The sequence below is a fragment of the Larimichthys crocea genome, chromosome XIV (genome assembly GCF_000972845.2).
Source record: "Larimichthys crocea isolate SSNF chromosome XIV, L_crocea_2.0, whole genome shotgun sequence".
Lineage (NCBI taxonomy): Eukaryota > Metazoa > Chordata > Actinopteri > Sciaenidae > Larimichthys > Larimichthys crocea.
In genome coordinates, this window is record NC_040024.1 from 11,098,675 (window position 1) to 11,115,601 (window position 16,927).

General features: G+C 40.3%; 3 protein-coding genes across 3 annotated transcripts in view; all 3 read left to right on the plus strand.

Annotated features, from left to right (window-relative positions):
- Nucleotides 1-1,175: 1,175 nt before the first annotated feature.
- LOC104927615 (diamine acetyltransferase 2) lies at nt 1,176-6,294 on the plus strand. Its single transcript, XM_027288182.1, has 6 exons — nt 1,176-1,181; nt 4,799-4,850; nt 5,197-5,280; nt 5,572-5,673; nt 5,807-5,851; nt 6,002-6,294. Exons 1-6 carry the CDS (start codon nt 1,176-1,178, stop codon nt 6,157-6,159), a joined length of 447 nt encoding a protein of 148 aa, XP_027143983.1. The 3' UTR covers nt 6,160-6,294.
- A 452-nt stretch (nt 6,295-6,746) lies between these two features.
- LOC104927601 (diamine acetyltransferase 2) lies at nt 6,747-14,382 on the plus strand. The gene is made up of 6 exons (XM_010741717.3): nt 6,747-6,984; nt 7,297-7,348; nt 8,190-8,273; nt 10,687-10,788; nt 10,881-10,921; nt 11,115-14,382. The coding sequence occupies exons 1-6, from the start codon at nt 6,922-6,924 to the stop codon at nt 11,280-11,282; spliced, it is 510 nt and encodes a 169-aa protein (XP_010740019.1). The 5' UTR covers nt 6,747-6,921; the 3' UTR covers nt 11,283-14,382.
- Nucleotides 14,383-16,008: 1,626 nt separating this feature from the next.
- The window catches only part of tnfsf12 (TNF superfamily member 12), a 7,584-nt gene continuing 6,665 nt past the window's right edge, over nt 16,009-16,927 (plus strand). The window contains exon 1 of the mRNA XM_010741718.3: nt 16,009-16,845. Coding sequence (XP_010740020.1) covers nt 16,672-16,845 — 174 coding nt within the window. The 5' untranslated portion in view covers nt 16,009-16,671. The remainder of the gene's footprint in view (nt 16,846-16,927) is intronic.

Consider the following 16,927-nt stretch of genomic DNA (forward strand, 5'->3'; position numbering starts at 1 on the left):
CTTCCTGTCCGGGCCTGAAGGAGCTGACATTATCCAGTGCGACACTCTCCCTGTGTAGCAGTGTACTGGAACAACTTCCATAGACAGACAGACAGACGGAGAAACAACAAGAGTCCAAAGTTACAATCCAATAATTGACTACAGGCTTTTTCTGGATGTGTGTGTGTGTGTCTACGATAATTAGAACATTACAAACGTCTCTTTATTGACCTTTAAAAAGCCTGGTTTAAATTCTGCTCTGTTGCATCACCAGGACTATTAACCGAACAGCACATTGCGTTGTTTTAATGACGTTAACAGAACTCAGCTGTAAAGTAAAGGTCTTTAACAAGTTTTATTCAGAGGTGTGATTAATGTCAGCGTTACGCAATAAGTGGTCTATTCATAAGCACTGAATAAAAGGGATACAACCTTGGCCTTATTCTTTTGTGCTGCATGTGATGCGGTGCACGGCGACAATATCACATCCCAAAGAAGTGACAATGACTTTTTAGACTTCAGAGATTTCTCTCAACGCGTAAAGGAACAATTATTAATATACACAGTATTGTTTTCATTGGCACCGGCTTCTCTGTTTGACATGTTTTGGATATTTGAGAACGTGGCTATTATGATATTATATTGCTTTTCTTTGCAGGAGCATCTGCCTCCTTCAGTCATCATGTACCATTTTCTTGTTTGACCTGTTGTCTTATTCATTTCGTAATCACATTTATTTATCTGTCTTTACCTGTTCTTGTAGATGTGAAGGGGGAAATAAAAAGGGAATTTGTTTCTATGTCAAATTATACATAATGTTTATTTATTTTTAAAAAACATCTTTTATTCCTGGAATAGTTCAACATTTTAAAGAGACGTTTATTCACGTTCTTGCCAAGAGTTGCAGCCATTTATTGGATGTTTTCTGTCACGGTTGCTGGTACTGGCAAGGAGAACCCAATGGCACGACTCAGAGGGAAGTCCAAGTCAATTTACTCAGTCCAGGGTCAAAACCAGGAGATTAAACAGGCAAACAAATCCGACAAGGGATCCAAGACAGGCAAACCAGGGTCAGAACGAGAAGTCAAAAACTGGAATTGCTGGAGCGCTTGGCAAAAACAACACGAGACAATCTGGCAGGGATCAAGTGGAAATGGACTAGTATATATAAACTGAGGGGCTAATGAGCAAATGGAATGCAGGTGAGGAGATGGGCGGGGAAAACCAGGTGAGGGAAATGAGCTGATTGCGTGGACGAAAGGTGGATCTGGAGAATTAGTAATGAGACATGGAACCAATTAAGACAAACTGAGTGTAACTACGTTACAGTTTTCCATGGACTGATATGAGAGTGGCGTCTTCTCATCTCACTCTCAGCAAGAATGTGAATAAATGTATTTATGCCGAGAATAGACACAAGAACGTTTGATTTTAAGACTGTAAAAAATGAAAAACACATTTTTTTCTGTTTTCTAAAATTGTATACATAACTGTGGATTCTTTCCTGCTTTCTTAAATTAACGGTACATACAAATGTAAATAAAACCACAATAATTATCTGTAATTTAATATGTGGCTCATTATATACATGTTTATGTCATAATGTCACTTTATTGAAAGTCTGATCGTAATAATTCAGGAAAAATCTCCAAAGTAAAAGTCTTTCTCTGCAAAATCTTGACTGAAAATTTCAGTATATTTATAGTTTTTTTGACATTTGTTCATGTTTGGCAGCCGCCCCGGTTTCCTTCCTAAACAGAGCCTAGAACATACTTTGGTACATCATCACAGTGATGACAGCGATGATGTACCATGATGCACAGTTGGGATCATCAGGCATTTCTGGTATTTCAACATCCCACCCAACACTCATGACTTGTATCCCGGTCTCCCAACACTAGTACTCCTCAGACCACAGAGTATTATAGTTCTGCATTCAACATTTTTCAAGGTTTTTGTAGCATTTATCAGACGTCTATATCCCGCGAGAGGCTCCACGCTTTCTTACTCACAATCCACTGACTAATATTCTCTACAATGCTGCTGCTTCTGGCGGTCTGTGAGTCCTCAAGTGCGTCTATAAAAGCTGTCAGGGGCGTCTTACGCACGTCATCAGCAGGGCCAGAGAGGACGCTGATGAAAATGGTGGCAATGCTCTGGTTTTTTCTGCTTGCGTCGTATGAAAGGAGCCATTAGTCAGCCTTAAAGCGCCACACCATCTTGCTGGAGCTATTAATAGCCACCCAGGCAGGAGAAAGCTGGCTAAAATCCCCCTTTCCCTGCTCATTTCCTCCCCACCCTCTAGTCTGCAGAATGCCATGTACTGTGACAAATCTCTCATAATGTATTTTTAGGCCCCGAGCAACCACATTGGTCTAATTATACTGTGACATGTGTGTAGAATCAACACATAAATAAGCAAAGGCAGCGAGGTATGCCTAATTCTAAGCATGTTTTTAGTAAATCACGAAGATGTAGACTTTAAAAAAACATGACAAGCGCCAGTGACCCCTCTCTGAGATGTTTGACTGCTGAATCTTCCATCAATTATTACTTCAAACCAGACTTCACACATGGCTAAATGTCGTCTGGTTTCACTGGGAATCATTACACCGTTCTTTAACCGAAGGATCGCACAAAGATTAACTCGCGCTCGCTCTCTTTGACTTTGCGAAGAAACAAAACCAAAAACTAGTTGGATTGCACAAAATCCGGGTTGTGAATGGAAAGTCTTTGTTTGGCTTGAGCACAGACGTCACCGCTTCGGTTTTCACAATAGGGGTGTCAAAAACATTGAAGGTAACAGATATATATTAAGGAGTCACCTTGCGATCACATGACACATTTCATGTGATCACAACATCATCCAGTTCAATGACAGCTTGGAAACTTTGTTGCTACCATCCCCTTTTCTCTCTTTCCACCAAGATATTTAAGAGAGGTGAAGGTGAAGCCGACAACAAACTCTCCGTGATGTCACACGGACGCCTCCTGAGCCTTAAATTTCTAGTTTCTCTGCAGAACTTTTGTTTCTTTTGTTACATTTGCGAGAACTTACTCTGTAGTGTGTTTATTTGATTTAATTTGATGTATTGTATTTAGTTTTTTAACTTAATATTGTTCTATCTTTGTTTTTTTTGACTGCCTCTATTACAGTACAATGACTGTCATAAGACACTGTATGATCATCATTGTCTCACTCGTGCTTTTCAACTTCTCCATCAGCGCTGTGGTAAAACTAACAAACAACACAGACTAATAATGATGCTCAGACTATAACCTCCACCCTCGAGGTCGTGGTTCACTAACATGCCTGCTGGGTCTCACCGTTTAACATTTTTGGATTTTAATCATGCCTTTGTTTTTTTTTATGTGTGCTGAGGGGGAATTCATTTGACTGACATCATTCCAACCCTTCCAAGATGAATGTTTCATTTCTATATTCATCCATGCGGTCATTGTTTTTGCTTCTCTTTTTTCAAGGTGCTTTCAGTTCCTCAGACTTGGCGCTCTGGTCTTTTTAGGGGGATTTCATGCTCTTCACTCTAAATTCATGAGATCATTTTTTTTTTTTTTTTTTTTTCATCTCCGCTGCTGTTGCTGAACTTCACAGTCTGATGACATGTCCATGCTGTGCGTCATCTCAGGAAGTGTTAACTAAATATAACCTCGCCGGTACTGACACCTTCTGAGAAATTCTTTGAATAAAAATAATCTTCAGCTCGTCTTCAGAAGTCAAAACTCTGTCACAATGTTTAATAGTTTAATAGAGACGTTTGTTTGCCTCACTCTTTAATTTTTATATTAAAATCTGTTATATTTTTCTATTATTGTGTTGTGTATTTAACTTATTGTTTCTGTTTTTGCTTTAATATTATTTTAACATTGTTTTATCGTTTATTATTGTTTTTATATTGTTCTTTGTTTTATATGTCTTATTTCATGTTCTATTTTATGTAAAGCACTTTGTGTCAGCTGCGGCTGTTTTTAAAGGGCTTTATAAATAAAGTTGAGTTGAGTTGTACTGTTGTATAGAGGGAGTCGGGTAAAGTAAGGATTTTATTCGTGTTTTCTCGCTGCAGAATAGTTCAGCTCTGTTTAGATCTGAGGCAGCTCCACTAAAGTTAGAATCTCCAAAACAAGTTTGGTCTGATATTAAATATTAAAATGCTAAAATGTAATAAAATAACAAACTGTTTCTGCTACTGGTCACACACTGACATGCATCTGAACTGCACAGAGACACAACAAGAGCCAAAGTCTAAAACTTTGCTAGGGCCCCCTAGAGGCTGCAATGTTTATTACACACCACACAAGAAATATTGGATGGAGCAGATAGAGCAAACAAAAAAGCAATTCATTTGCCACTCTTATATGGGGCAACAGTGTAAAGATCACCCCAGGGAGATCCTATGGACGTCATAGAAATGTGTGCGACTTATGAAAAGTTGAAATTGGAGTGCTACAAATAGAAAAGGTTGATCCTCTGGGGAGAGTGATTGAATTTCCCCGGTGTGGTATCAGTAAAGTCTACATTTCCTAACGCTTGTCCCAATAGACTGTAGATCAACACATCAGGTCTGAAACCACTGTAATCACTTTGAAGTCACACACAGTGTTAAACAGACTGACAGCGCCATCCGTAGGCCCCAGAGCATCGATTACTTTTGAACTACACCTTTAAGGCCTTGTTTGAGGTTTTAATTGAGTGATTTTAAAACTGTACTTATTTTTCAACTACGCAAGAGTGAATGACTTCTCTTTCTTCTCTTTGGTGAAAAAACCAAGCCAACTGATGATTATTTAATTGTTTTTACAGGGATTGGCTGAACATGAGAAACTTGCAGATCGTGTGAAAATCACACAAAAAGGTAATGTCTCTGTTAATAATTGGACAAAGTACTCACAGTTCATGCCTTTGACCTTTAATACTTTAAACACGTTACTCACAGTTCATGCCTTTGACCTTTAATACTTTAAACACGTTTATTATTTATTTTTTTACTTAAGTAAAAGATCTGAGTACTTCTCCCACCACTGAATTGTTCCTGATTGTCATGATCTCCGAGGTCGCCAAGCTATCAAACGTTCACTATAAACTGTTGTCCCAATCAAGAGCTACTATATGGACCTCGTGTTGAGGTTGCTTTAGCCATGAAAAGATGGTAAATGTATCACATAATGCATTTAAGTTAACAGTTTGTGTTTTATTATCAGACTTGGAGCAGGACGGTTTCTCCAAGAACCCGTTCTTTCACAGTATCATTGCTGAGGTGCCAGAATACCACAAAACCAAAGAAGGTGAGTTTAACACTGTTTACTTTACTGTGAATCCAGATATACTGTGTAAATGTGTGAGCAATAGAGTGGTAGGAAGCACCAAGATCTTTTTCTTTCCCTAAACCTTTGCATCACAGCCAAATCTACAATTTGCCAAACCAGCCAAGCTGCATTTCTTAAGATGTGCACACATTTAGTGACTGTGCAGGCATGTTCAGGTTCCGCCGCACCAAACCGCTGAAGACTATTTTAGTTAACGTCACTTTCTGTTTCTGGTGCATTGATTTCACATCTCTCACTCTTTGCTTTCAGGCCATACGAAGATAGGCTATGCACTTTACTTCTATTCCTACAGCTCCTGGAAGGGCAGAGCCATTTATATGGAGGACTTGTACGTGATGCCTGAGTTCAGAGGTGCAGCACACTGTCTAAAAAAATGGACATGTCGCTGTTACTTACAAATAAATGTAATTTGTGCCGGGAGAAATCAGTCCTACAGGATGTGTTTGTGCGGGAAATTGAGTAATACGTTGTGTCTGTATTTCAGGGAAGGGCATTGGCAAAGCGCTTATGAGGAAGGTAGCACAGGTGAGTAAAATGACATGACATTCAACCTTGAACCTTGACAAAGATATATATCATTTGCAAATCTTGGAGCTTGCATACCGTTCCAACTTCCATGTCTTATGTCAGCACAGCAGTACTCATGTCTGTCTTCCTACTTAACTCCGCTGTCCCGTAGCTGGGCCTGGCTGCCGGCTCAACTTCACCATCCTGAACTGGAACAAATCATCTCTGGACTTTTACCCCAACCAGGGCTGCTTCGATGTCAAGGCCGACCTGGGCTACCATTACATGATCTGCGAGGGTGAAGTACTGCAGCACGTTGCCCAACCCTAACCGGACAATGGACTTGTGACTGGCCTGACTCACCATGAGTGCAGGGATTGAGCACCACTCAGTGGACCCCCCTAGAGGCTGCAATGTTTATTACACTCCATGAAACTGATTTGGGAAACAATGTAAAGATTACCCCATGGACGTTGTCTAAATCAATACCAATTTGCGGGGTAAATTCCGACTTATTCTGTAAAAACCTGTGCTATAAATGGGAAAGGATCATCCTCTGGGGAGCATGAATGTACTCAGCCAAGCTATCCATTATATTTATATAGATGTTGTATTATGTGACAGCCTAAAAATAATGGTAAAATATGATCAAATAATCGGCCTGGGTGAAAGATCGGACCTTCTGGAAAAGTGCTGCAGCACCTCAAGGATGAAAATCTATTAAAGGACCAATGTGTTTCTCACTTGAATTTAATGAGACATGTTTATGAGTCTAACTTTCTTTCTACCAGATGGCCAAAGTTAATTAATAAAAGAGTTTTGCACTTGTTAATATGATTATAATTAATGGATTATTGCTCTAATGTAGTCCCAGAATAAAAGCTGTGATCATAACAGGTCCCCTTTAATTCATCAGATTCCCCCGGCCACCTCTCTCCTGGAGGAGGGCGCTCTCAGCTCACTTCTCAGCCTTGTTCCGGCGTGGTTGAGTTCTGGTCTGCAACCTCATCCAACCCCCTGTCACTCCGTCCCACGTTACATCCGACCCGATCACACTGTGAGCGTCACACCTTTGCACATCCAGAGCCCACGATGGAGTACTCGATCCGCGCGGCCAACGTGGAGGACTGCAAAGACATCGCGCGGATGATCACGGTGAGCGGACACGTGTGTGTGCGCGCGCGCGGAACGGGCATTTAGCAGCTCGTGTGACTCACGAGCTTACGTCATCAACACAATGTTGATGTTATTATTAGATTATTGAAATGTTATTGTATTAGCTGCTGTTTGATTAGAGGGACACGCGCATCACATGTGCGTATGTGTGTGTGTGTGTGTGTGTGTGTGTGTGGAGCTAATTATAACCATGTGTGTGTCAGAGCAAACAGGGTCACAGCCCAATGAAGTGATGATATTTATTTAAAAAAATAAAGAGATGAATGTGATTTATTTTTGTGTGTTTCGCAGGAACTGGCTGAATATGAGAAAGTTTCAGAGCACGTGAAAGTCACACAGAAAGGTAAATGTGCATTTCTGTGCCTTGACCTTCATCAGAAGCAAAGACGAAATCCGACAGATGACACAGCACTCCGGCAGAGATGTCCCCTTGACCTTTGAGCATTCAATCAATATCACCCCAAAAGCCTGTTTAGTAGCTGAGTGTTGTGTACATTCACATCCTGTACTTAAGTACAATTGTGTTGAGTATTTCAGTTTTATGCTACTTTATACATCGATTCCAAGACATTTCTTACGGAAATGTACTTTGACACCTGGTGTTACTTTAAACTAACATTATATAAAGAAGTTAAAGGTCCGGTGTGTCAGATTTTGGGGGGCTCAATTTGCATATTACGGAAGAAAGTAAATATAATATTCAGTATTATGTTTTCATTAGTGTGTAATCGCCTGTAAATAAGAACCTAAGAAGAAATAAGAAGCCTTTTATATGTACAGACGCCTCTTCTATAGAGTCTGACCTCCCCGAGCTGTAACGATAAAATACTGTTTATGTCTCAAAGCATCAGTGTTATTAGTAATATAACTCTATGAAAGGAGAAACAAAAATATCTTCCACCACTGGAATTTACCCGGTTGTCATGAAAATGTAGCTTTTAAAAGTTTCCGTCCACATCAGCGAGTTTATTCCTGACAAATGTAACGTAAGATGATGAACTTCAGAGCAGCTGGACCTTGTGCTGAGACTTTTAGCTTTAATATAAACTATTATCCCAACATGAGTTCCACTAAGTCAAAAGCTGCTATATGGACCTCGTGTTGATGCAGCTTTAGCCATGAAAAGATGGTAAATGTGTCACATACTGCATATAAGTAACGGCGTCTTTGTATTTTATGTGCAGATTTGGAGCAGGACGGATTCTCTAAGAACCCGTTCTTCCACGGGATCATCGCTGAGGTGCCAGAACAACACAAAACCAAAGAAGGTGAGTTTCACAGACAGACAGTAGTACTTTTACTATTTCTATAACAGGAAACAGCTGTTGTGCCTCAACTGTTGAAGTCTGAACTGTGGCCAGAGTTTTCAAAATCCCTCTCCTTCAGCTCCGTTTTGGTCTCCACCAACTCCTGAGTGAAATTTCTGGCTCTTTAGCAGCTCAATACTACTATTTCCCCCCAATTACTGATACTGTTATATACTGGTGCAAGGGCAGGTGGTGTAAAGTAGATTTATCAGAGCTTTATAGCAAAACAAAGCCCATGAGAGCAGTGACCCCTAAAATACACGGCGACAGAGCCGATAAGTTCAATTTAAGTCAATGTGTCAGCTCACACAGTCTCCGTCCCCGCTGCGTCACGGCTCCGGAATGCCTGCGTCGTCCAAAATAAATCCAATCGACAGAAGTCAAACGAACAAAAATCCAGAATGGAGAAAGACCAGGAGCAGGAACAGGACTGGGGAAACAGACACAGACAACCTGACAGGTGAAAAAAGGAAAACACATGAACTAAACACAAGAGAGCTAATTAACTGATTAAATGCAGGCGATGTGGAAAACAGGTGGGAGAAGAAAAAAAAAACAAAGGCAGGAAGTAAAGTAAGAAAAAAGCACCTAGGAAAAACTCTTTCAACATAAAACAGGAAACGCTTCAAAGTAATGTCATGATTCTGTCCCTGGATTAGAAAAGTTTCAGAAAATCTGACTTATATTTGACGTTATTGTAGGAAAAGTACAGGTGTAACAAACATTATGAGGGACCCTGACAGTGAGCCATCGTTAACGTAATGGATTACATCTGTGCCGGACAGGTACCGAGTGAAGATGGCACAAATTAGAAACACTACAGACTTGTAGAAATAGTGATGTTTCCCATATTATTTGAGTTATGAATCAGCATTTGGGCGTTGGTCATTGAAGTTTCCACCTCAAAAGCACTGACGTACATCAAACCCTTCCAGTTTTATTCATATCTATAATTTATATATAAATTAAGGTTAGTTAACATATCATTCATGATTTATGTAACATTTATTCATACAAAATATGGCAAAAAATGTTTTTCTAAGGCTGTTCACAGTATTTTTTTCTCATTTCAAATAATGATAAACAGAAATTTCCAAAGTTTACTTTGTAAAAACCTTTGACTCTAATACGTTAGCGAAATGAAACAAGAATTTTCAACGTGCCTTAACCTACGTATGTGCAGATTTCTGTTTGAACATGAACTTTGAGGACACTGGGAATACAAAAAAATACTTGTCAACTAGAGAAGTTTCATGGTTATATCTCAGTTACAACTTTTACTCTACTCGCCTGTCGTCCCTTTAAGTCATAAAATTGCACAACTGGTTTGTTTATCTGTCCAACTGTCAAGGTCATCAAAGGTCAGATACAAATTGCCTCCAAGGCTACACACACACACATATATATATAGATGTGAAGATGTGTACTGAAGCTTGTTCAGCTATTGTAACAGCGTCCTGCTGATGTGGCTCCTTATGCACCGCTTACATAACAAGGCCAACACACTGCGTGTCCTCAGAATACAGTACAGTACAGCTGGGCCTTTTTCTTCCATGACACAGCTCTTTTTCCATACAGTCACCGCTGTCCACTCTCCACTCAGGAGTGGCTGCGTTTGGAATTACTACGCTTAACTGAGCACATTTATAACTTAAAACAGCTTCTGAAATTACACATAGTTGCCTGACAGATGAACTTAGTGGCACCTGATAACCACAGAGACTTTAAAGAAGACAAAAATCTGTGGCGGTTTCTAAAGGTTAAACACAACGTACCGAACTGTCTTTACTGCAATGCAGCACAGAGTGTGTTCCAGATGTCAACACGGCAGGATGTTTGATGTTAAAGCTGCACTAGAAATATCTCTACGTGAATGATGGCTCAAATATCAATATGTAATGTAATAGCGGTAGCTCCTTTTCCACATTTGATGCAGATTAGAGTAATAGAATAACCTGGACTCTTGATCCTTTCGGCGCAGTTGTGTGCAGAGTTAGTGTGGTTTAAATATGATACTGAGATATTTTCTAACTGAAAGATACCTAAAAAGATTCAATAACATGCTACCAAACACCGTCTCTAACTCTATGGAGCATTTTAGCATCCTCAAACTTTTGTTTTTCTGCAAACTCATCATACCTCTTTTTTTTTAATGTTGCATCACACTAAAAACATCTTTATACACCAGCCATCCTGCATTTGTAAAGATGTGCACACATTTAGTGACTGTGCAGGAATGTTTGACAGCTTCAGGACTGAAGCAGGGAATGATATGCAGAGTGCTGTTATTATTTAAGAGTGATCGGACAACTATATTTTAGTGAACTCCTGTTTCTGGTGCATTGATTTCACATCTCTCGCTCTTTGCTTTCAGGCCATACGAAGATAGGCTATGCACTTTACTTCTATTCCTACAGCTCCTGGAAGGGCAGAGCCATTTATATGGAGGACTTGTACGTGATGCCTGAGTTCAGAGGTATATAAAAAATGGACTTGTTGCTATGGAGATAATGTATGTCTCCGGCATGTGCAGGAAATCTTTAGTAATTTGTGGCGTCTGTCTTTCAGGGAAGGGAATTGGTAAAGCACTTATGAGCAAGGTAGCACAGGTGAGTAAGACATCAGTCCATTACTTAACCGTGACATAGATGTATATCATTTGCACAGTTTGCAAGCAGGAAATGAAAAAATGTGTATCATACAGTAAGTCATGGAGCTTGCATACCGTTTCCAACTTCCATGTCTTATGTCAGCACAGCAGTACTCATGTCTGTCTTCCTACTTAACTCCGCTGTCCCGTAGCTGGGCCTGGCTGCCGGCTGCAACCAGCTCAACTTCACCGTCCTGGACTGGAACAAATCATCTCTGGACTTTTACCTCAACCAGGGCTGCTTCGATGTCACGGCTGACATGGGCTACCATTGCATGCGCTGCGAGGGGGAAGCGCTGCAGCACCTTGCCCAACCCTGACCGGACAATGGGCTCGTGACGGCCTGACCCACCATGAGTGCAGGGATTGAGCACCACTCAACGGCCCCGTTCCAAAACTTGACAGCGACAATCATGAAGCCAGTTTCTCAAAAAAAGCAGATAATTTAAATAATTGACTGTCTGTTAAGCCCCGACCTCTGAGTTACTATCACCGTACCTATAAGTTGTCCATGCTAGCACGGCACATATACAGTTTACAATAATCACAGTGGTGGATTTACCAAGCGAAACTCTTGGTAATGCTTCAGACAATGGGTATTTAGTTGCACAAAGAAAAAGAAAAGACGACTACAGGCTTTTTATTAGCAGTTAGCTGTCAATAACGGCTACATACATGATTTAATACTTTAAAAAAACGAGCTACATGTTTCAGCATCTTTTATAATCATGTAGAAGACACGGAAACAAGGCGGAACTTGTTTTGTCTTGCACGCACAAAGCTGGTTGTGTCCTCGTGCTAACGTAACACGTTATGCAGCTTACAGGGATAACAGTAACAACGGGTATTTAAATTGCACTTTCTTATTTTATAGCGGGTTTTGTTGGCTGAAAAGGCAACATTTCGAGTACTACATATGTGACTTAATGCTTAAAAAAACTGAGAAGCCGCCTGTGGTATTGTACTGTAGTATTGTTATATAATTACAAATTAGATTCGAAGCTTAATTGGCCTCACAAAAACCCGTGTTGTGTTTTATTACATTTTCAAACAGCATTTTCCACTTTCACAAGCTAAAAGGTCTCGAGGATGAAGACTACGCTGGTGTATAACAAACACAAAGTTATCCCGGATAATGAATTGGCCGGAGTTGCTGGAGTCGAAACGTTCCCAAATCCAATAATGAGCGGGACAGAACTGCTAACGCCAGCCTAAAATCTGATGTAGCGGCATTTTGGCTTCAGCTCAGCCAACTTCATTTGTAATTCCACAATATAATGCTTTTAGCTAATTAGATGTTTGGGGTTTTTTTTGCCTTTGAAAGTAATTCTCATTTACTACATTTTCTACCACAGACACCACTTCAACATGTACCTGCTGTGCCTTGTTATGATTGGAAAAGGGGTTTAACAAAGAGTCAAATATTTAGAGTCGAGGATGCAGTTTTAAGTATTGGAATGGGGCCTATGCAATATATTTAAATAGTACATAGCCGAGGCACTGAAATCTGTGTTTTGTGTGTTTCCCTTGTGAATTGTTATGACCCAGAGCACCTTTAGATTTTGGTGTTAAATGGATCATATAACCTAACCTCTCTGCTTAAAATCTGTTTTTTTATTTATATGGGGATGAGAAAGGTCTAATAGGAGTGTGTGTGTGTGTGTGTGTGTTAGTGTTGTGGCGAGTAAGGAAAGTCTGAGCATACGATATAACCATTCATCATCTAGAAATGAAGTCATTTCTTTGCACAAAAATCCTTAAGCATTGCAAATCCGAGCTGTGTGTTTTCATTGTGCGACTGTTGGAGTTTTTGGTATGTTATCCCTTTAAATCTACGGTACTATAAACTATGACGACAAAAACCAAAAAAAAAAAGAAAAAAGTTGGTCACCTCTCTTCCCTCGTCTTCCAGGTGAGGAGTACTGTAAAGCTGTTGTGCAAGCACAATGTTGGTGTTTAGACTGTTTTATTCCTTCTAAGCTATGCGTGTATTAAGTTGCTGTAACAATTGTGAAGTAGATGAATCAGCTGGTCTCAAACTACTTCGGTGCAGCCAAAAAACAAACTCTTGCGGATGGTTTGAAAGAACTGGCTGAAGCCTTGAATCAGACAAAATCAATCCATCTGTTGAGATTTAAAAAGAAAAGAAAAAACTAAAAGTCTTGGACCGGGCTCAGTTTGTGTCTTTGAACCTGTCCTGCTAAAACGAAATGGGCATAATTCTGGTCTGCACTCCTGTTTCATATCCAGTCTACTCTAAAAAGAAAGGAGAGCTTTTCATATCATTTCCAACAACTTAATGAAAACAGTCTGAGTTGTGGGTTATATTTAGTTTGTTTTCTCTCAATCTAAACAAGTAAGAACTGCTGACCTTCCTTTTGTAGCTTTTAGATTTTGCATTTCTTTTCATACTCTGTACAAAATCACTGAGTAAAGAATGTGCCGTTTTTTTTTTGTTTTTCATCTTTGGAGACATTGGTGTTGTGAAATATTTATGTATGTTTGCTTCAATGTGCAGAAAAATCTGCAGACTTACAGATGTAAAATATGCTGCTGACGTGCTATCACAGAGCCCCCAGCCCCAGAAAAAAAATCAACGTAGAGTCCAGGAGAATATGAAAAGATATTTATAACCTCCCTTGTCTGCAACTACCCATCAGAAGTCCAGACTCAGAGCTATAAATCATACGAATTATTACTTTTTTCCCAGCATGGATCCTTCAAACAATTTCAACATCCAATCAAAGCTCAAACCTGATTCTCGTCAAAGCTTTGCAATAAATTTCAAGAGTAACTTTGCATATGAAAGACAAAAAAAAGATTAATGTTATTCAGATTTCAGTGTTCAGGATGTGTATTTATTACACGGTATAACTCTTAATTAGATTAGACATGTCGCTGATGTAGATAAGTCATGTTGAGTTGTCAGAAAAGGGCCTAAGTGTGTCACCAAGTGATCTATTCACATGACGAGATGTCTCCAATGTGTTCAGTGCACCATGATCACCATGATCTATCTCTAGACTCCATCCACTGGGTTTTCAAAGGGCTTCAGCAACGATCAAATAAATTCCCTTCGACCCACAAGGGAGCATGAAATTCCTCAATTCAGACATGAAGCTCACCAAAAATGGCTTCGTAGGTTGTTCACATGACCCGTGAAATGTTTGATGCTGTGATTTCACCACCTTCCACAGTTTAGTGTCATCCGCTGTGCCAGAAATCCTGAGAAAATATCCAAAGCCACGTCACCCGTACACTAGAACCTGCACGAGAGTCAGATGTTGGTTTCATTAAAGTATTTTAGGCTTCCTGCCGTTGCCCATTCTTGCAAGTGTGTAGGTGCAGTGAGTGTGTTTTTCTGTTAACTACGAGTTTGTCCAGTTGACACTGAGGAATAAAGTAGACTGTAGTTAATAAGTGATGTGTTGTGTGAATGAATTTGAGTGAATTTATCCATGTTGATTAGTAAATAGTGGTTAAGAATAGTAGTTATACACAATTGGAAAAGACAACTGCATGATTGAAAAAATAATGCTGGAAATGCACCTGCAACCGAACATGGACATGAGCAATGGAGGTTTCAAACTATTGAATCAGCGTTTTAAATGTTTTTTTATGTAAGTATAGGTTTGTTCCCCCCCAAAAAATCCAAAAGGTACCTTATATTTACCTGTGCTCATTCTAAAACTGAAGAGTAACTAACCCTGTTTGGTTTCCAAGAGGGTCAGGCTCTTGGCTCAAATTTTGTTGGGGGACACAAACTATGTACCCGTACCCATGAAACTTGTCACTGCCCTGCTGCTTTACACAGGATAGCCTTGTAAGTATGAGTATAGTAGTGGTCTGATTCTGAATAAACATAACTACATCCTCCTCCCACAAGGGGTCACAAGTTGAATGAGGAAGATCTTAAGCGTAGGAAATAAAAAAATAAATGACTTTTCAGTAAATTATGCATCACTCTTGTGAAATGCTGTTACCTCACAGGGCCTTTACTTCAGACTATTAAAATGAAGCAACTCGAAATAGGGAAATCACTTGAACTGTTCACACATTGACGTATGTAACCGGTCACGAGGGGTCACAAGTGTAAAATGTTGAAAGATCACTTTAAAGATACATTGTGTAGGATTTGGTAGAATCTAATATTGTATCCGACTGAATACCGCTCGCCTCCCGTTCTCTTTCCAAGAAAAAGGTGAATTTGTAGGTTTCTGAAGAGCCGATTTGAAGCTCAGACGTGGATCATTTTGGACCGAAGGAGGACTGAATGACGCCTGGTTGCTCAAACAAGCCATTTGTAATGTAACCCACCTGTCAATCAAAGCAGCCACACTGTTAATCCTGCATAACTTTAAGCCTTCATTTAATTTGAATGGGTATGTTAGATAAAAATTCACCCTCAGTACGGTTGTCATGAACTGGGAAATTAGCTATAGAGACCAAAACAGTTTTTTGTACCAGGCTGTAAACATGTTTATTTCTGCTGTGAAGTCATTTTAACATGGAGACTTATGGAGACTGACTCGTTCTGCAGCCAGCCTCAAGTGGACGTTTGAGATTGTTGCTAGGAGCTTGGTTGGACCACCATGTTTCTACAGTCGCCAAGAATAGATTGACTTAACACAATGAAGGTGAGGTGAGGGGGTTTCAACTACACCGCTAGATGGCGTTACACACTGCACCTTTAAGGTGAAAAAGTTTGACTTAAATTCAGTTATTTTGTCTCTTCTGCATCTAAAAAGTTAGATTATCTTACACATTTGTATGTTTTGGGGGTTAAATTGTCTGTTTCCAGTAAAAACTTGATGATTCTCAATGATTTCTGCTTGTTTGTGAGATTTTCTTTTAGATTTTACATTTGGAAAAAATGTCCAGTGGGCTCATAATCAGTCTTTGGCTCACCTGTTGATGGTACACATCAACATAGTACAATGCTGAAGGCCTATCTTTACCTATACAGTACAGCCACCGTGTGGTCACAGGCGGAACTGCCACACGCGTGAATGGCACATATTTTCAAGGCATGCAAGTTGATGAAAGTGACTCGAGAAGCAGAGGAAGCTCTCGTATGTTTGTTTTTTTTTTTTTCCTCTTTGCTCACCTCGTTGACTTTTACTGCGGATGCACGCTGGCATCACAACATCAGAGCTCACCGATTACGCACGGAAAGTTCATCTCCAAGTCTACGTATGTGTGTGTGTGTGTGTGCGTACACGCGCGCGTATGTGTGTGTGTGTGTGTGTGTGAATTCAACGTTCATGTGTGCTCAGTCTGTCTGTCTAATAGAGTGACCCCCCAGCACGCTGTTTAAAGGGAAGACAAGAGAGCTGAGTCAACGAATCACAGGGAGAAGGATGCAACAGTTGATGTGCGCAAGTTGCACAGTTTTCTTGTATTTGGAGACGACCCGCACACACGGAGGATGGTGGCTTTGATCTGTGTGGAGGAAGGATCGGATGTTTTGTTGCTTTAACCCCCTTTCATCTGTCAGATAAACCGAGAATTAAAACGAGATCCACGCGTCTGAGAAGCAGTGGATGTTCAGCTGTAAGCCTCTCCACTCGCGCGTCTTTTTCTTACCAAAATGGACATTTGGACAGACATGCATTTGGAGGGACTTCATGCTCTGCTGAAATGGAGTTGAAGCGGTGGGGGATTTCGGATGGTCTGCGGCGGTGAGTAGCAGTGCAGCCTTGCACCAATATGCATCGGATTCTGCAGAGGAGGCGAGTGCGCAAGCTGCGGGTCGTCTGGGCTTCTCTGGCCCTGGTGGCTCTGTCTCTAGCCGCATGCAGCGCGCTGTTTACGGCGTGGACTTGGCGACAAACGCGGGACCTGTCTCAATCCTTTAAGATCCTGCAAGACCGACTGGAGCAGGTTTGTATCATACTTTTTTCTTTTTTTTTAAACACACACATAGACACACAATCAAGGCTCTGAGTAGCATGCATATTTGCAC